The sequence below is a fragment of the Sceloporus occidentalis genome, unplaced genomic scaffold (assembly GCF_023333645.1).
Source record: "Sceloporus occidentalis isolate IW3139 unplaced genomic scaffold, rSceOcc1.0.p SCAF_5, whole genome shotgun sequence".
NCBI classification, from domain to species: Eukaryota; Metazoa; Chordata; class Lepidosauria; order Squamata; family Phrynosomatidae; genus Sceloporus; species Sceloporus occidentalis.
Genome location: NW_028316985.1, coordinates 29,807,326 through 29,828,334, shown reverse-complemented (window position 1 = coordinate 29,828,334; position 21,009 = coordinate 29,807,326). Strand labels below are relative to the sequence as shown.

Below are 21,009 nucleotides of genomic sequence, written 5' to 3'. Positions count from 1 at the left end.
CAAGGGGTAGCTTGTGATTCCATTATGTATGACACATTCAGCATCAACCGCAGGTGCACAAATTACCCCCAAGTTTAATAAATGAGGAAAACATATGATTGCATCCTTTCAAGGTAGTACTCTTGCGTTAAGATTCCTCCATCTAACCCCAAGGAATGGAAAAGAAGGGGCACAGCACTATGAAACACTGAATAAATACAGAATAAATGTCAATGTATCCAGTGGAATCTCATGCAGCTAAGTGAGAGATGGATGGGAAGAATGGATAGTTGTCTGTGTGCCCCCTAGGAGTCAGGGCATATAGGGTTGCCAAGAGCTAACCATAAGATAATTAATCTGTTTCTAAAAACTATATAGAACAAGGAATTCTGCCACCTGTAACTTCATTAACCAGCCTACCATTGTTGCTTGGCAATCCTAAAGGGGCAGTGATGACCATAAGACAACGGGAAAATGTTCAGCACTAACCAGTGACTAGTTTTTCTGGTCCTGAAGAGTGATGGGCCAAACCTTTCTCAAACTACGCTGCAAGCAATCCCTTCCATTTGCCAAGACTCCAGCAGCCTCAGTTACTGATCTCTGTTGGAAAGACCTTTCCTATGGCAATACTATGAATATATAAATTGTCCTTGAAATTACTGTACATCCTGAACTCACTGGAATCAAACAGATGGTGCAGACAGGGAAATCCCACACACTTAGCTTAAAGTGTGAAGTTCAAAGTGACATTGTTCAATTGAAGCAACACTGTGTATACTGTCTCATTTCAAACTGAATGGTTTTCTTTTCATTCAAACAATTGTAAGCACATTAAATACTCAATTATAGCTCCCACTAGAAAGTTTCTAATGAACACTTCATTATGGCAGGTTCGGTGAGGAACACTCTGCCTTAAAACTGATATCTTTGCTTCTCCATCATTATTTTTTACTTCTAGAAAAACATCTGAACGATTCTTTATTTTAGCTTCATCAGAAATAATCAAATATTAGTGGAAGACAACATATTTGAATACATAAGGTCCAGTCTCTAGCATTTCCATTTCAAACATCTTACTTGTGAGGACACCTCTGACTGACACCCCAGAGTATTGGTTCTGGTAAAAGTATCTGATGATCCTGGCCTAGGCCCGGTACATCGCTTCCCGTCAGGGTGGGCTGGAGGCATCCAGTTTTCCCCCAGAGAGATGCTGCAGCAGCCAAACGGCACGGCGTCCCTCTGCCCAAAAAAGAACCCGGAAAAAACGAGTTCTTTTTCTGACGCCGTGCAGACACTATTGGTGCACTCCTGATGTAAGCGACTTACAGCAACATCTGTATGGTATGTCACTTACATCATCATGGTGGCTCCCGTGTGGATGGCATGCCACCGCTGTGACGTGCTAGGGTTCCGGAACATGCGGGTGCTGCATGCTCTGGAACCCTAGTATCAGCGGCGGTACCCCACTTTTGGCCCATCTATCCCGGGCCCTAGATATGTGTCACTCAAGATAAAGCAACTTCCTGTGTTCCTCTTCTTCAGTTTTTTTTTCAGCTAACCTACTATTGCTTTGCTGTTTTTTATCTTATTTTTTTCCACTTCTTGCCCATTTTTCACAACTGCTGTATCACAACTGCTTAGACCTTTCGTCAGTCAAACCACTGTTCTTCTTTTAATCAAGAAAGAAGTGCTTCCCCCATTCACAGTCACCCTTGAAAAGTTCCTTGTGTTGCATGCAGAGATTTTATATAGCTGGATTTTCCAAGATCTTATAAGACATATATTTGATAAAAAGGTACCCTTGTCCCTTGCTCTTGGGCAGGTTGGGATCAGGTTTCCCATGCAAATAAATTCCCCTGTCAAGGTGGTGTGAATGAAGCATTTTGGGCATTATGTAAATGCCAAGAGTGGGTTAAAAATTAAACAGTACAAAAGCAGAAAGGCCAGCTTCATGACTGAACTGGGCTGCTAACAAAGCCATTGTACCAAGGAAGATGTTGTTTGATGGGAATCTCAAACAGTAGGAAAAATCACTTGGTAGAATGAAATCTGATGTTGGAATATAGTCATCCTGAAGTCTCATTTGGGCCTCACTCTCTTGTAGATTGTATTTTGCTACGATGTACTGTAGAGTACTATAGCATAACCAGTTTGTCTTCTGTGACATGGATATTTTGTCATGTTTTGTGGAGGCAAATATGATTTGGTATTTGGGACTAGGCTTACATCTCAGTTTGTACTCTGTTCCTGGCTAACTGTGTCTGTAAGTCACAAATGATACCTCTGCTTTGGAATTTGTCTTATACAAGTTCTTTTTCTTTCTTCCACACTCCTTTGCCCTCTGGGAAATTGCATTTTGTGGTAGGAAAGATCCAGTGTGGCACAGTGGTTTGACTGTTGGACGATGATTCTGGAGACCAGGATTTGATTCCTTGCTCAGCCATGAAACTGAGTGGCCCTGAACAAGTCACATCCTCTCAGCCTCAAGAGAAGGAGTGGCAAACCTCCTCTGAATAAATCTTGCCAAGAAACCCCCCTGCCTTAGGGTTGCTATAAGTCAGAAATGGCCTGAAGGCACACAACAACACTCAGCTTACATCTCTGTTTGTATTCAGTTCCTGGCTAACTACTTGTCTGTAAAACTCAAATGCTATCTCTGCTTTGTAATTTGATTCTCATGCAAGTTATTTTTCTTACATTCACAGTATTTTGCCCTCTGGGAAATGATATTTTGTGACATGCCACATCCACTGTGGTAGGCATTTTGTCAATGCACAAGGCTTTCATGTGGCAACTATTTGCAAAAGCACTCACAATACTCACTAGAGGTTTCAAATGTTCAAACACTCATCCCAGATGTTTAAGGATTGCTGTTTTAAAGCATGCATTTCATCAGAAAATTGAGCAGCTAGACAAAGTTACTGCCAACCTGATGTCCCATCTCCCCTTCTTCTAGTTACACACAATTTATTTTATAAACCAGAATGTAGTTTAGTCTCTCTAAACACTGATCAACTACACTGCAATCTATCTCCATGGAAACACTTAACTCTTCAGCTAGAAGTTTGGATCTAATTCTTCCTCTTTTTGGCTCTTGAGAAGACTGGCAATGTTTACTAAAGAGATGCTGGCAAGGCTGGGAGCTTTAACCAAGAACTTGGCCCTTCACAGGGCTTCCACAGCTTCACAGACTTATGGACACATTTAAACAACAACAAAAACCATGTAATTAATACCGGAAATTCCATTTATCTTCAAATGCCTTATGTGCTGTTCTCTCTGATTAATACTCATATTCAGATTAGCAAACATTTAGCAAGATGTAGAAAAGTAAAGAAACAGAGACCCACCTCCCAAGGACAGGTGTCATTTTTAAAAATGCCATTATATGTTTGCCTTAGGGTTGCAATAAGTCAGAAACAAGTTGAAGGCACATGACAACAAGAACAACAACATATGTAAACAGGGAAGGCTGGAACATATGTAAAGTCACTTGTTCAGGGAGAAGAGTTGCAAAGTAATATTTTATAGCTAAGTACTGTGAATACTCAGGAAATGTTTATCATTGTAGCTATCTCCATAAAAATATTGCTTTTATTATTAAAATAGCTTGTATCATTGTGGTGCTCTTCCTGCTAGCTCCTTTCCCACACATTTACTGGAAAGCAAAACTAGCACACCAGTCACTTACTGGCCAAAGCAGTTATGGTTAACAGAATCATACATTCTCATATGTCTTAGCAAAGGAGAGCTACATGGGAACACTTCTCATATAGAAGCAAATAGTTTTCCAAAGCATTTATGTTTTCTTAGAAAGGCCAGCTCATTTTGGCAGCTGTCCCTGAACAGACACACCTACTCTTACAAAGCAAAGAGAGCGGCAGCAATAAAAATATTTGAGTGAACTTTGAGTTGAGAACTTTGATTTGTCTCAGCCAGTCAAATTTATCCTCTGGTATAATACCATTTACAGAATTTTCCAGTGTAAAATTACTCAAGTAAAACTGCCTTTCCAGTACTTTTTAATATGTGAAGTTTTTCTTGGCTTTCAACACCTGATATACTACTTAAGCTAGACATGAATAAGTGAACTTGGCGAAAAGTTCAGTCTGGATTTTTTTTTTTTTTTAAAGGGAGTTACATGGGGTGTTTTAGAAACAAAAATCTATCAGTGCTTTAAATAAACAGTAGATTTCTCAGTATGAACAATGAAATATCTATAAAACACTTTCCTTTATTTCAGAATCAGTTTTACCATGAAACAATATGAAACCACTACTTGTTATGTGCTTTCAAGTCAACTCCAAGAGGCCCTCTCCTAGGGTTTTCTTGGCAAGATTTATTCAGATGAAGTTTGCTCTGTCTTCCTCTGAGGCCAAGCAAGGATTTGAACCTTTGTCTCCCAGAGTGAAGTCCAGCACTCCTAGTTCAACACCCAAATCACTACATCTCTTGTGAAGCTGTCGCTACAGTCAACACATTCAAAGTACTTTCTGCCTCAAATCGCTACTCTGCTATTAGAGAGAAAGAGTGCACACACATTAGCCTACACATGTGACAATCTTTACAAAGAAGTTACTTTCACCTCCATGTTTACCCCACTGTTACTCAACATCTCTGTAAATGCTTCCACCCCCATAATTTCCCTAACAGCATGTTTAGCATGTAGTCCATGAATTTTCCCTTCAAAATAGCATTGGCATGATATACTGAAAATGGTCTAAATCAGGAGAAGGCAACATTCAGCCTCAACATATGACCAGATGGCAATACCCCTCAGCCCTAGCCAGTTAAACCAATGGTGCTGGGAGTTGCAGTCCGACATCATTTGGAGCCTACCTAAAACTTGTCCCAACTAGCAATTGTTAGGAACTATGTGGGTAGAAAGGGCATTTGCAGTTTATGGTGCAAATGCCTTTTCTGCCCACATAGTTCTTACAATTGCTAGTTTAAGACCCTTACTGGAACAGAAGCAAGCACAGACTGGAGGAGATTCATAATGGTTCAGACCATTATGAAACTAGGATGATAAAATCCTTTGGTGCTGAGACTCTAGTTCACTCAGCTTTTTATCTCTATGTAAAGACACCCAGCTAGAGAGGATAAGTTTTGCCTGTCATCTGGCCAAAGATTTCAAGTACAGTATGTGTTTATACTATATATGTAACCACAAAACCACAGGTCACACTGAAGTCTTGAGATGAGCAACACTTCCTCTTCCCAAGTAATAGTAATATGATCACAATAGAGAACAAGGCAGTAGAGTCCTATTTCAGACCAGGAAAAAGATCAACTGGTGACAAGCACAGAATTGTCTGGCAAATGTCTATAAGAAGAAGTTATTTAACAGTTGTTGTAGATCATTAGACAGTCAACAAACTCTGGGTGTTATGCGGTCAATTAGTAGCAATTGAATCAAATAGAGAAGAAGTGCACTGTGAGTCCATCACTACTTCTGATGCAATGTAAACAGTTGGATCACTTATTAAAAAACTCCACACATCACGCAAAAAAGAGCAATTTGAATTTAGTCAAATGATGCAAGAATATTTTTCCCCTCTGAAGGTTTAGACCTAGAAGAAAATGCACAGAGAAAGGAGGTCTGTGGTCTGTAATACTCTCTCTGAACTCACACCAACAATATAGGAACCTGCAGCAGAGATTAATTGCTATGAACAGGCTCATTTTCAAGTCTAGAGCAAGATAACTTTTACTCTGTTTCTTGTCTGCTTTTAAAAAGACGTATGTTCATGGAAAAACTTCATAGCAAAAGTCTGCCAATTCAATTGACAGCTGCACCTAGTAAGACTTGAGAGCTGAATTAAAGAGTCACATAGCTAACAGCTGTAAAGAAAAGCTTTGAAAGACTTTTTTCCCTTTATGGTTTGCTTTTAAAGTACTTTTTACTATTTTAAAGAATTGCATGAGAGAGAAAATAGGAAGAGATTACGAACAGGCACTGCTGAAATCCAGCATTTCTTTGTTTGGGAGTAAATTATTCACTATTGCTCACACCCCTTACACCAGTTGTTTTTGGATGACAACACCCACCACTCCTGCCAGTGAGATATACTGGCTGTGGCTAATGGCATTGGAGTCCATCAACATCTGGCTGGTACTGTTTTTGTATGGGTTAAAGTAGTACTAGCCTCCCCACCCCCACATTTTAAGCAAGTTTTCCAGAAACTCAGCAGTAACACAATAGCCCATCCTGTTATTACCCGATAGCAGTAAATATGACTCCACTGGAACTGAGTGTCACTCACAAGTGTCCAAAAAGGAGGGCACAAAAGTGAGAAAGCAAAGAGAAATGAGAAAAGGAGGTTTGGCTTAGAAGAGTGGTGCCCAACTGGGGTGCCCACAACCCCGGGGGGTGCGAGATGAAATTTCAGGGGGTGCCAACACAGAATGGCTTGTGTCCTTAAGTTGCAAGTTCCTAACCTAAATAACTCAGACTCTAATTGCTCAATTTTATGCACTGCATTATAAGCTTGTTTAAAAAAAAGTTCAATTTGTTCACCCGCAGTATTGTATGGGCCTCGACTTGTGCTTCAGAAGTTAGAAAATAAGATTTCTCCATCTTCAAATGTGATATTACTTGTGAACATTGATCAAGCATTTGCTAGGGGCATAATGATCTGAGTGATGGACTCACTCTGGAGACCAGGGCTCAGTTCCCAGCTCAGCCATGAAACCCACTGGGTGACCTCAGACAAGTCACAGCCTCTCAGCCTCAGGGGAAGGCAATAGCAAACCTCCTCTGAACAATCTTGCCAAGAAAACTCCATAATAGGGTCACCGTAAGTCAGAAACAACTCGAAGGCATACAACACACACACACACACTGGGCATAGAAAACATTGAGAACCACTTGCTTAGAATTTTACTACGACTGCTGGTTCACTACCCTACAAACCATCCCAGTGCTACAGATGGAATGAACAGAGCGTCTTATCCAGTGTGCTTTCGCCTCCCCCGCCCCAGTCCAGAATGACACTGAACAGTGAACAGGGAGATACTGAAGGCACAATTTCAAACAGTTCCAATGAGAAAGAAAAATGGGAGGTGTCTCAAGAAACTAGGATGGATGACTAAGGAACTTTCAACCGAGCTAAGTTTGAAACGGAACATGTATAAGAAATGGAAAAAGGAGGAAATCACGAAAAAGGAATTCAAAGAAATAGCAGGCATGTGTAGGGGTAAAGTCAGAAAAGCTAAAGCGCAGAATGAACTCAGGCTTGCTAGAGAGGTTAAGAACAATAAAAAGGGCTTTTTTGGATATGTCCGCAGCAAGAGGAAGAAGAAGGAAACGGTAGGGCCACTGTGTGGAGAAGATGGCAAAATGCTAACAGGAGATAGAGAAAAGGCAGAATTACTCAACACCTTCTTTGCCTCAGTCTTCTCAGAAAAGGCAAAGGGTGCTCAACCTGAGGATAATGGAGCAGAGGACAGAATAGGGGAATTTCAGCACAGAATAAGTAAAGAGATAGTAGAGGAACACCTTGTTAATCTAAATGAATTTAAGTCTCCGGGACCAGATGAACTCCATCCAAGGGTATTAAAAGAACTGGCAAAAGTAATATCGGAGCCATTGGCAATCATATTTGAAAACTCCTGGAGAACAGGAGAGATCCCAGCAGACTGGAGGAGGGCAAACGTTGTCCCCATCTTCAAAAAGGGGAAAAAAGAGGATCCCAACAATTATCGTCCAGTTAGTCTGACATCAGTTCTAGGAAAGATTCTGGAGCAGATCATTAAACAGAGAGTCTGTGAACATCTAGAAGGCAATGCCATAATCACAAAAAGTCAACATGGGTTTCAGAGAAACAAGTCATGCCAGACAAATCTAATCTCTTTCTTTGATAAAATTACCAGCTTGGTAGATGAAGGGAATGCTGTGGATATAGTATATCTTGATTTCAGTAAGGCCTTTGACAAGGTTTCCCATGACATTCTTGCAAACAAGCTTGTAAAATGTGGGCTAGACAAAGGAACTGTTACATGGATTTGTAACTGGTTGACCGGCCGAACCCAAAGGGTGCTCAACAATGGCTCCTTTTCATCCTGGAGAGAAGTGACCAGTGGGGTCCCACAGGGCTCTGTCCTGGGCCCAGTGCTATTCAACATCTTTATCAATGACCTGGATGACAGAATTGGGAGCATACTTATCAAATTTGCAGATGACACCAAATTAGGGGGAATAGCTAATACCCCAGAGGACAGGATCAAGATTCAAAATGACCTGAACAGACTAGAAAGCTGGGCCAAAGCTAACAAAATGAAATTCAACACAGAGAAATGTAAGGTATTGCACTTAGGGCAGAAAAATAAAATGCACAGATATAGGATGGGTGACACCTGGCTGAATGAAACTACGTGTGAAAGGGATCTAGGAGTCCAAGTAGACCACAAGTTGAACATGAGTCAACAGTGCGATGCGGCAGGTAAAAAGGCCACTGCTATTTTAGGCTGCATCAATAGAAGTATAGTGTCTAGATCAAGAGAAGTAATAGTGCCACTGTATTCTGCTTTGGTCAGGCCCCACCTAGAATATTGTGTCCAGTTCTGGGCGCCACAATTCAGAAAGGACATTGAGAAACTGGAGCGTGTCCAAAGGAGGGCGACAAAAATGGTGAAGGGTCTGGAAACCATGCCCTATGAGGAACGACTTAGGGAGCTGGGGATGTTTAGCCTGGAGAAAAGAAGGTTAAGAGGTGATATGATAGCCCTGTTTAAATATTTGAAAGGATGTCATATTGAGGAGGGAGCAAGCTTGTTTTCTGCTGCTCCAGAGAACAGGAACCGGAACAATGGATGCAAGCTACAGAAAAAGAGATTCCACCTGAACATTAGGAGGAACTTCCTGACAGTAAGGGCTGTTCGGCAGTGGAATGCACTTCCTCGGAAGGTGATAGAGTCTCCTTCCTTAGAGGTCTTTAAACAGAGGCTGGATGGCCATCTGTCAGGGATGCTTTGATTTGGATTTCCTGCATGGCAGGGGGTTGGACTGGATGGCCCTAGTGGTCTCTTCCAACTCTACGATTCTATGATTCTATGATTCTATGATTCTATGTCTTCCCAAAGGGAAGAGTGACTCTTTCAGAAAATTTGGCACTTGCAGCATCTTGACCCAGAGCCAGTGTGGCGTAGTGGTTTGAGTGTTGCGACTATGACTCTGGAGACCTGGGTTTGATTCCCCACTCTGCCATGGAAACCAATAGGTGGCCATGAGTAAGTCATGCTCTCTCAGCCTCAGGGGAAGGCAATGGCAAACCTCCACTGAACAAACTTTGCCAAGAAAACTCTAGGACAGGTCTACCTAAGGGTTGCCATAAGTCAGAAACAACTTGAAGGTACACAACAAACAACAATCTCAGCCAGTATTACATGGAGATGCACGAGGGACTTGATCTTTGGGAAATCTGATATAAATTGCCTTCCTGAACAAGAAAAGATGAAGAACCTGAAAGTCTGTTCACTTGTTGGTGATGTTTTTGTTGGTGTTAATTGAGAGCTAGCATGCTGGCAAGGGTTCGAATCCATCTAGGATAGCATCACCATAAGTTGGCAATTACTTGAAGGCACACCACCACCATCATCACTAGTGACATAATTCTCAGTGAAATACCATTATATCACACAATCACTGCTAGCCCCTGGGACAGGGCTCTCTGCATGATAGTAGTTTGAATGTTAGACTACAACTCTGGAGATCAGGGTTCAGTTCCCAGCTCAGCCATGGAAATGCACTAGGTGACTGGGGGCAAGTCACACTCTCTCAGCCTCAGGGGAAAGCCATGACAAACCTCCTCTGAACAAACCTTGCCAAGAAAACTCTGGATAAACTCTGCAAATTACTGGAAGGCACACCACCATCATCACCACCACCATCACTAGTGACATAGTTTTCAGTGAAATGCCCATTATGTCACACAATTACCACTAGCCCCTATGGATCCTATAACACAGATAAACCTTTAAACAGGGCTCTCTGCAGGATAGTGGTTTGAGTGTTGGACTATGACTCTGGAGATCAGGGTTCAGTTCCCTGCTCAGCCATGGAAACCCCCTGGGCTACAGAACTGTCACACAGAGAGTCCTGTTTAATGGTGTTAACACAATCCACAGGGATTAACAGGGATTGTGTGACATAGGGGTATATCACACGAAGGAGATTGGGAGTTTATCCTGTGAATATCCCAGAAAAATCATGTAATTGCGTGTAAAGATTTCACACAACATTGCACAAAACCTGCCGTTAAAGTGGTCACTAAGAAGCACTAAGGAGCATCTTTTTACCTTTGGGATTTCAGTGACAATCCATTTTTGACATCACTTTATTTGTGAAATTGGATGCAATAATCGTTTTTGCAATCACTCGCCATTTTCACTTTATTTGTGGGATGTTTTCAATGCACTTTAATCTCTCTTTAATGCCAAAATTAGCCCCAGTGTGCTAAACTCCATAACGGGTGTTTTGCTAAAAATTATGTCACTGGTGATGCTGGTGGTGTGCCTTCAGAGTCATTGCCTTCCAGTCCAAAGGCATCTGGGGAAGGAGACTTTAGGAAAGCTCACACTGCCAACTTCTTCCTTTTGGTGAGTCTCAAGATCTCTCTACCTTCTGCTTCTACAGACTAAACACTGCTATATCTTTGAATTCTGGAGCCCAGGATTCAGGCTCTTGGCCATGGAAACCCACTAGGTGACCTTGGGCAAGTCACACCCTCTCAGCCTCAAGGGAAGGCAAGGGCGAACCCCCTCTGGAGAAATCTTGCCACGAAGTTGCCAAGGGCTTGAAAGCAGACCCCCCCCCCACCCCTCCAGAGAGGCTTGAGGCTGAGATTTGGGGAGGAGGAAGAGGAGGAGGAGGAGGAGGGCATGCCAAGGGGGAAGGAAGGGAGCCCTGTGCCCAGGCCAGGGGGAAGGAGGCTTACCAATGTCGGAGTTGCAGAAGGCATCCTGAGGGTGGACAGGGACGCAAGTGCAGGCGCCCACCAACAAGTCGCTCAGGCTCCAGCTGCAGAGCAGCACCAAGAGGCTCAGCACCCACTTGGCCATGCTGCCCCCGAAGAAAGAAAGAAAGAAAGAAAGACAAGAGAGGGAAAGCGGCTCTTTCCAAGCCTTCTCTTCCTGGAGGAGCCCCGGGAGCGATCCGCCTCAGCCCCTTTCCTTCTTTGCCCGGGCTCCCTCTGTCTGGCTGCCCTTTCTTTCCCAGCTGCTGCTCTCCTCTCTTTCTGGGCTGCTGCTTCTGCTGCTGCTTCTGCTGCGGGGAGTTATAGCCCCTCTGGCGCCCCTCGGACCAATCCCAGCCCCGCATTACCTCATCCCCGGGGAAAGGAGGGGAAGGCAGGGCTCCCAAAAAAGCCCCGGCCAAGCGGGGAGGAGGAGGAGGAGGAGGAGGAGGCGGGCTCCTGGCCAGGCCTTCCGCGCCATCTAGGGAAGCCGAAGCCTGGCTCCCTGGGGCTCTGGGCTGGGAAAGGGCGGGAGGGCGGCCTGGGGGCCCTGGGAAAGGAGGGCCGGAGGGAGAGGGAAGCCCTGGGGCTCCCATCTGAGCAGGAGGAGGAGGGGGGTCGCTGTGCCTTGGCCTTCCCTCCCTCCGGGATGGGGGAGAGGCAGAGGGTGCAGGGGGAGGCTGGGGCTCTCTGGAGGCCAGGGTTCAAGGCCCGCTCGGCCATGGCAGCCCCACTGGGTGACCTTGGGCAACAAGTCACACTCTCTCAGCCTCAGGGGAAGGCAAAGGCAAACCAACTCGGAACAACTGATGCCCAGGATAGGGGCGCCATAAGTCGGAAATGACTTGAAGGCACACAGCAGCAGCAGTAGTATGTGTCATTTGTGTGTGCGTGTGTGTATACACACACAGGTAGATAAAAGAGACGTGAAGGCACACGGCCTTCAACATGTGTGGGTTTGTATGTAGTCTTTTGTGTGTGTGTGTTTAGACACACACAGGTAGCTAAAAGTCTTGAAGACACATGGCAGAAACGTGTGTGTGTGTGTGCACACACAGAGAGAGGGGGGGAGACAGCGTGGCCTACTGGGTTGAGAACTGGAGACAAGGGTTCAATTCCCAGCTCAGCCTCAGGAAGGCAAGGGCAAACCACCTCTGAATTAATCTTGCCCCCAAACTCCCATAGTATGATGGCCTTAGGATTCCTGTTGCTGCTGCTGCTGCTGTTGTTGTTGTGTGCATTCAAGTCTTTCCAGATTATGGAAACACAAAGGCAAACCTACCATCGGGGTTTTCTTGGCAAGGTTGGTTCAGAGGAGGTTTGCCCTTGCCATCCCCTGAGAGAGTGTGACTTGTATAATTACTGTATCGACGGATGAAACACATTGAGAAGAGGATCCACAGCACTCCTCTCGTGGCTCATGCAATAGAAAGCTTTGATGCCAAACTACTTTCTGATTCAACGATAGGTAGGGTGGACTTTGGCAAATGCTTACTGGCCCTTCCCCCCCATCCCACTTCATATTAAGAACCTTTCCTTCCGAAGGACATTGACCAACTTTAGGCAAACCTATGCTATCCACTTAAGCCTACCTTGGCACTTTCTTCTTTAATTTCCTCAGTGATTGTTCTGGGTTCTTGCTGCTTTAGCTGGCAATAATGTCATCTGCATTGCAATAACATCCCAAATCCACAAAATAGTGGTACCTGTGTTAATACAATCAAAATCCATAAAATACAAGATGCAAGCTTTTGAAAACCCCACTGGCTTCTTCATCAGGCAAAGGTGTTAAAACTCACACTAGAGGAAAAGGATAAAAATGACAAGATTAGTCAGTCTTGCATTTTGTCAAGATGAAGTTGGTAGTGTTCTGAGGTTAGATTTTATGACGGGATACATTGCAGGCAGGGCCCTCCTCCTGGCCATGTGGCTCTGGGAAACAAACGTCTTCCAAAGTCCAGAAATACAATTTAAATTCACTTTGCAGTACAAAAAGTTACTTCCTCTGAGATCTAGGGTGTTTACATCCCTTGTGACATCACAAACCCCTTTGTCAGGCAGAGCTATAGAGAATGGTATGGAATGAGAAACCCAGGAAACACCAGGAGAAGACATCTAAGCAGAATAATACTCCCTTCAACTAGAAGAGAACTGTTTTGTCTGGAAAATTTGGATAGAAGAAGGTGAATGGGACAGGAATAACTTCTTAAAATTGGTCAGACCAGCTGGCCACTTCATCCCAGTCATATTGGGATATCATTTATTTGCCAGGGCAAATAAAAATGGTGCCAGAATGAAAATAATGCCTGTGCCAATCTGCCTAGAGAGGGCATTCTTCAATTGGGGCACCCTACACAAACAACAAAAAGCCTTCCTGTTGTGTGCCTTGTTATGTCGCATCTGATGCTGATACTTTGGAAATGAACCTCGTGATTTTCTCAGCGCATGGGCTGGTTGGTGTTGGAGGATGCATTTCTTTGACTAGCACCTTGCATTGGACTCAAATGCAAAAAGGCAAGCAGTGCAAGGCTTTCCAGATCTGTTTAACATAGTCCCACATTATTATTATTATTATTATTATTATTATTATTATTATCCTTTATTTATAAAGCACTGTAAATTTACAAAGCGCTGTACATACAATCTTTTTAATTAGACAGTTCCCTGCCCTCAGGCTTACAATCTAAAAAGACATGACACAAAAGGAGAAGGGAGTGGTGGCAGGGAAAGGGATGAGGTCCAGCAGTTCCTCTCTACCTCCAAGGTCTGGACCAAGGGAGATGGACTGGAGGGGGGGCTTGGCTTCTTAATGGATGGTTAATCTTCTTCCAACAGGGAGGCCTGTTGGAGCTAGCCTGCCACTCTAGTAGGATAATACATATAAAATACATAGCAATACAGGAAATGGTTCAATAAAACAGGCAACAAAAGAACATCAAATAGCAAGCGACCATTATGCAATGCCTGGGAAGGCTTCTCTGAACAGGATGGTCTTCAACTCCGTTTTGAAGCTGGTAAAAGAAGTGATGGCTCTTGCTCACGGGGGAAGAAGGTTCCAGGAGTGAGGGGCAGCGAGTGAAAAGGGGCGAATCCGAGATGGGGCAGAGAAAATCCGAGGCTGGGACAGCCGACCTTGACTACCAGAACAGAGGGCCCTGGCGGGAAGGTGGGGAGAAATAAGGTCTGATAAGTAAGGAGGGGCCAGCCCATGGAGGGCTTTAAACGTCGACAGCAGGAGCTTATACTGAATGCAGAAAGGGAGAGGGAGCCAGTGAAGGGATGCCAACACAGGAGAGATGTGGTCAGAGCGGTGGGCGGATGTGATAATGTGTGCAGCTGAATGCTGGACAGAAATTAAAAGACAGAGGTGAGAAAGGGGAAGCCCAGCCAGGAGGATGTTACAGTAATCAAGTCGTGAGACCACTAGGGCATGGACCAGAATCTTGGCAGTAGAGATGGAAAGATATGGTCGGATTTTGGCAATATTGTACAAAAAGAATCGACAAGCCTTGGCTGTGGTCTGGATATGAGGGATACATGACAGAGAAGAATCAAAGATAAAACCAAGACTGCGGGCTTGCTGGACTGGTGGAATAGAAATGTTGTCTACAGAGACAGAAAAGGAGTGTTGAAGGGTGGACTTAGGAGGAAAGACATGTTGAGCTTCAAATGCCGATGGCGCATCCACTGTGAGACAGCTGTGAGACAAGACGAAACTTGCTGTTCAAGCCTTGGAGAAAGGTCAGGGGTGGAGAGATACAACTGGGTGTCATCAGCATACAGATGGTAGGAAAAACCAAAAGAGCGAATGATTTTACCTAAGGACACTGTAGAGAGAAAACAGAAGGGGACCCAGATCAGAGCCCTGGGGAACGCCAACAGATAAGGGAACAGAGGGCGAAGTCTGACCACCTGTGACCACTGCAAAAGATCTGTCTGACAAATAAGATCTAAACCAGTCGAGAACAGAGTCAGAGAACCCAAGGTCAGAAAGTAAATAAAAATAATAATAAAACTTTATTTATATACCGCCTTTCCGCAGTGATCAAAGCGGTTCACAATACCATCAAATACAATTGTACAATACATCAAATACAAAATATGTAAAACCCTAAGTGCATATAATTAAAGATGCATCCTTAAAATCACATATAAGAACATTAATAACATCTGTCAGTCATAAAGAGCATCTTTCAACAAACAATAATTTCTAATGGGAATCAGAAGGATATGCTGACTGGAAAAGATGGGTCTTTAAGGCTTTCTTAAAGGCATCTAAAGAGGAACTAAGCCTTATCTCCTCCGGGAGCTTGTTCCAGTATAGGAGCTACAGATGAAAATGTTTTTTTGGCGGGTTGATGCCAATCTCGTCTTAGGATATTCAAGTAAGCATTTCCCAGTAGTTCTGAGAGTGCGGGGCGGATTGTATGGGGAGAGGCGTTCCCTCAAGTAACACGGGCCCAAGCCATGTAGGGCTTTATAGGTGATGACCAACACTTTGTATTGAGCCCAGAAGCTGATAGGCAGCCAGTGGAGAGATCTTAATACCAGTGTTATATGATCTGATCTAGAAGTTCTGGCGACCAATCTGGCTGCAGCATTTTGAACTAACTGAAGCTTCTGTACCTGGTACAAAGGTAGCTCCATGCAGAGTGCATTACAGAAATCTAATCGAGAGGTTACCAGTGCATGTACTACTGTTTCAAGGTCCTTTCGGTCGAGGCAGGGTGGCAGTTGGCGTATCAGCTGAAGCTGGTACCAAGCACTCTTGGCCACTGCATCTACTTGAGATGATAACTGTAGAGATGAGTCCAAGATAACTGTCTGTTATCCCCTCTATTGTAAACCGCTCGGATTCCCAGTGATTGGGCGGTATATAAATAAAACCTATTATTATTATTTATTATTAAGAGTACTCCCAAACTGCGAACTTTGTCCTTTGGGGGAAGCGTGACCCCATCCAGGACTGGATGACAAATTTCCCTGTCAGGACTTGGGGAACCTATTACGAGTACCTCTGTTTTCTCTGGATTCAGCTTGAGTTTGTTTTCCCTCATCCAGCCCATTACTGACCCCAGGCAGGCATCCAGAGGAGAGGTGTTGTCCTTAGTCACTGGGTCAGTCGGAGACGTGGAGAGATAGATCTGGGTGTCATCAGCGTACTGATAACACCGAGCTCCATGCTTCCGGATGATCTCTCCCAGCGGTTTCATGTAAATGTTAAATAGCATGGGGGACAGAATGGCGCCTTGAGGGACACCTGATGTTAGCTCTCTTTTACGAGAGCTGCTGTTCCCCAGCCTCACCATCTGGAATCTTCCCGAGAGGTAGAAACGGAGCCACTGGAGTGCAGTGCCCCCGATACCCAATTCTCTCACGCGTTCCAGAAGGATGCCATGATCAATGGTATCGAAAGCCGCTGAGATGTCCAAGAGCACCAGCAGGGGCATGCTACCCATGTCGATACTCAGATGGAGATCATCAACTAAGGCGACCATGGCAGTCTCAACTCCGTGTCCCGCTCTGAAGCCAGTTTGAAATGGGTCCAGATAATCGGCTTCATCCAAGACAGCTTGGAGTTGAAAGGCGACTGCCCTCTCTATCACCTTGCCCAAAAATGGTAATAAAGAGACCGGTCTGTAATTACTCATCTGCAAGGGATCCAGAGAAGGTTTTTTCAAAATTGGTTTTACTATGGCCTGTTTTAAGGCAGATGGAAATGTCCCCTCTCGGAGAGAAGTATTGATTATGGTGAGTAATGAAGATTTTATTACTTCTCCTCCCTGAACGGTCAACCACGAAGGACAAGGGTCGAGAGGACAAGTCGTGCTTTTTACACAACCAAGGAGCTTGTCCACGTCCTCGGTATTCACAAACTCAAAGTGATCCAAAATAACCTTGCTTCCAGAGACACTGGAAGCCTCTTCACATGATTCTGTCAAAAAACTGGAATCAAGATCAGCTCTTATCTGAGAGATTTTATCAGCGAAAAAGTCATTGAAAGCGTCACAGCAGGCTCTAGTTGGTTCTAGTAAAGGGTTCAGGGCAGCTGGCAATTGAGTTAATTCCCTAACCACCCTGAACAGCTCTGCTGGGCAAGACTCTGCTGATGCAATCCGTGCAGCACAGAACGAATTCTTTGCTGCATCGATTGCCACTCCATAGGAACGTAACATGTTCTCATGGAGTGTCTTGTCAGATATGCGCTGGTCTTTCCACCAGTGGTGCTCTAGTCGTTGCGCAGCCTGCTTCATCTGGCATAGCTCTAATGTATACCAAGATCTTCTATTTGGAGCAGGCTGGTAAGGACACTTGGGAGCGATACTGTCTATTACCCCAGTAAGGTTCTTATTCCAATTATTGACCAGGGTTTCGACAGAGTCGCCATTGTTCCCAAACATAATTCCCTCTAGGGCTTCTTGGAACCTTTTGGGTTCCATCAGCCTTCAAGGGCGGACCATTGTAATGGGTCCTCCACCCCCGAGGGGGTTTTGGATAGTGGCATTTAGACCAACCTTGAGCAGTAAATGGTCCGTCCATGACAGGGGGGAGATATCATTTACCTCCACCCACAGATGTTCTCGGTCTATACTAAAGACCACATCGGGTGTATTACCAGCACAATGTGTTGGACCCTGGACCAACTGGGACAGGCCCATGGCAGTCATGGAAGCCATGAACTCCTGAGCTGCACCGGTTAGTTCTTGTGAGCTGGCCCTGAAGGGGATGTTGAGGTACCCCAGCACAAGAAGCCTGGGGGACTCCAACACCAGCTCCGAGACCAGCTGTGTCAGCTCAGCCAGGGAGTCTGTTAGGCCATGGGGTGGACGGTAGACCAACAGAATCCCCAGACTGTCCTTGGCCTTTAGGGCCAGGTAAATACACTCGATGTATCTCAGTTTCAGAACCATGTTCCTGGTCAAGGTGATGTGACTTTCATAGAAAATAGCCACTCCTCCCCCTCGCCCACTTTCCCTGACGTGCTCCTTCACTATATACCCAGCTGGGAGAGTTTTAGCCCAGGTCACACCGCTATCCTCTCCCAGCCAGGTTTCAGTGATACATGCTAGGTCGGCATTATTGTCGTCTAATAGATCGTATATAATATGCGACTTATTTTTCACCAACCTAGAGTTACATAGGAGCAAGGTAAGGGTCTGTGGTATGTTTGGGACAATCCTCGGTTCTTTCAGGTTAACAGGGTGACTGGAAGAAGGGATAGATATTGAGCATCGATCTCGTCTTCCTCTAGATGTTCTATTCAAACTGTTAACGCTATATCTCCCCATGCCCCGCACAACTCTTATCGGTGCTCCCTGGACACTATTTGTCTTTACATTAATATCAGTATCCTCTTTCCTTACAACAGCAATCTCCTCTACATTATTGCCTAATTGCTGTATTCCTGGTAGGCTTGCCATCATGGTAACTACTAATATAAGGCAATAGATAAGGCAATAGATAGAAAGAAAAGCAAATCCTAATTTTATCCCCTTATATGGAACCATAAGTTAAATAAAGATTATACTACTGTTACTTCTGTAACATTAACAGTATTGGCTACCCATTAATAAATTATGTTCCAGAAAGCCTGTGAGGCATCTGAATAGGCTTAAGGAGCTGTAGTGCCTTTGTTGTATTTTAAACTCTCTACCAGTTCAGCAGAAAATCCTGTCATAGTCAGATGTTTGAGCTAATTAAAAGACTGACAGATGTAAAGTCGCCGCTCCCACCGGCGCCTTCCCCTTCTCCGCCCTCAGTCCAGCGCTCAGGTGGTGCTCTCGCATGGGTGCGGGTGCGCGCTTTCCCCGGTGGATGCAGGCGTCTTCCGGGGAGCCAGCAGGCCAACTTTTAAGGTCGCCACTCCCACTGGCGCCTTCCCCTTCTCCGCCCTCAGTCCCAGCGCTCAGGTGGTGCTCTCACGCAGGCGCGGGTGCACGCTTTCCCCGGTGGATGCAGGTGTCTTCTGGGGAGCCGGCAGGCCGGCTTTTAAGGTCGCCACTCCCTTCTATATCCACTAGAAGACAGTGATCAACGGTGTCAAAGGCTGCAGACAAATCAAGAAGGATGAGAAAAGAGTAAAGGCCATTAGCCTCGGCCCGTAAAAGGTTATTCGAGATCTTAGTGAGAGCTGTCTCAGTAGAATGCCGTGGGCGGAAACTAGACTGAAAGGGATTGAGAATGGAGTTGGCTTCAAGAAACTCAAGACAGCGAGAATAAACAACCCGTTCCAAAACCTTAGAAAGAAAGGGAAGAAGAGAAATCGGATGATAGCTAGACAAAGAGGAGGAGTCAAGAGAAGTTTTTTTCAGAATTGGGGAAATGAGAGCATGTTTGAAGTCCGACGGGAAGGAACCTGTAGAGAGAGAGAGAGATTGAAGATATGGAGAAGTGAGGGCAGAAAAAAGGGAGCTATGGAAATTAGAAGACGAGTAGGAATTGGATCAAGAGAACAAGTTGCAGGTTTGGAAGAGTTCAGAAGTGTAGTGAGTTCATCCAAAGAAGCAGGAGGAAACACAGAAAATTTTATAGGCGAAGGTGATAGAAGATTATGAGCAGAAGAATAATCAGGAGGGACTATCTCAGAGCGGATAGTGGTAATCTTTGAGAAGAAATAATTAGCAAAGACATTATGAGAGAATGGTGAAGAGACAGGAGGAGAGGGAGGTTTAAGCAAAGTGTTGAAGGTGGAGAACAAACGCTGTGGGCACTTCTCATTGGCGGAGATCAATGATTTGTAATAATTTTGTTTTGCCATAGAGAGGGCGCATGAGAAGGATGAAAGAACAAATTTGTAATGAATAAAGTCAGCCCACTCTTTGGACTTTCTCCAAAGACGTTCGGCCGCTCTAGAGCAGGACCGGAGAAACTGAATGATGGGGGTAAGCCAGGGCTGAGGCCTAGTCTTAGAGGAAGAAGTGCGTACAGAGACAGGGGCAAAGCTGTCAAGAGTCGAGGAAAGAGTGGAGTTAAATAAAGAGTCTGAATCAGCAGAATCCCCAAGATTTAGGGAAGAGAGAGATGAATCCAGGGTCTGACCAAGATGGTTAGAGTTGACAGACTGAAGATCACGAAAATAGCATTGAACAGTATGGCGAGGAGGTGGAGTATAAGTAAGAGCGAAGGAGATTAAATGATGATCAGATAGTGGAAAGTCAAGTGCCAGGTAGTCAGAAATGACACAGTTTGCAGTAAGAACTAGGTCAAGACAGTGACCGTGAGAATGAGTTGAAGAGTTGGAGTGTGGTTGGAGGCTAAAAGAAGCTAGGAGAGAGTTGAAGCGAGACGTTGTAGGGTTATTGGAATCGTCAACGTGGATATTAAAGTCACCTAGGATCAAAGTGGGGACTGAATCTGACAGGAAGAAAGTCAGCCATGATTCGAAGTCTGAGAGGAACTGGGTAGCAGAACCAAGAGGGCGATAGATAACTGCAACCTGGAGCTGTAGAGGAAAAAAGAGTCTAATAAGATGAAACTCAAAAGAAGAGAAATGATAGCTGGGGGGGGGGGGGGAGGTAGAACTTGGAACTGGCAGGAGTTAGCAAGATACCAACCCCTCCTCCTCGACCCTCAGGGCGGCTTGTGTGGGTGAAGGAGAGACCACCAAAAGAAAGGGCAGCAGGGGTTGCAATATCTGGGCTGGGAGGCAGATTTTGGTGAGAGCAAGGAGATTAAAGGAATTGGAGAGAAAAAGGTCATGAATTGCTGCTGCTTTAGGGGCAGCAGAGCAGCAGTTCCAGAGTGAACAGAGGAATGGAAGCAGGGAGACAGGAAGAGGCCGAATGGGGATCAAGTTAGGAGAAGTGTGGGGAGTCATGGGAAGGATAGGATTCGCTGCCTAGTGATCAACATGAGAAGGTGAGACAATGGCAGAAACAGGAGAGAAAGAAGAAAAGCTGTAGCTGGCTCGCTTTCTGAGGTGGTAAAGTGGCTTTGAGGCTATTGCCAACTCAGGCTTGCTGAGGAAGAGTCCAAGGTAAGCAGGAGGTGGACTTGAGGGAGCAGAAAGTCTTACTTGCACTTATTTCCTGTGGAAAAGTCCGAAGCAAACAGGAAAAGTCTTTTCAGGCAGCAG

The 21,009-nt window shown here is 44.8% G+C and overlaps 2 protein-coding genes across 2 annotated transcripts in view; one reads left to right on the top strand and one right to left on the bottom strand.

Moving 5' to 3' along the window:
• LOC149311852 (metalloproteinase inhibitor 3) overlaps positions 1 to 11,283 on the bottom strand; it is a 47,109-nt gene extending 35,826 nt beyond the window's left edge. Inside the window, exon 1 of the mRNA XM_089528060.1 lies at positions 10,917 to 11,283. Coding sequence (XP_089384186.1) covers positions 10,917 to 11,040 — 124 coding nt within the window. The 5' untranslated portion in view covers positions 11,041 to 11,283. The remainder of the gene's footprint in view (positions 1 to 10,916) is intronic.
• Positions 1 to 21,009, top strand: part of LOC149311851 (synapsin-3-like) — a 245,201-nt gene that overhangs the window by 96,271 nt on the left and 127,921 nt on the right. The gene's annotated exons all lie outside the window — the stretch shown is intronic.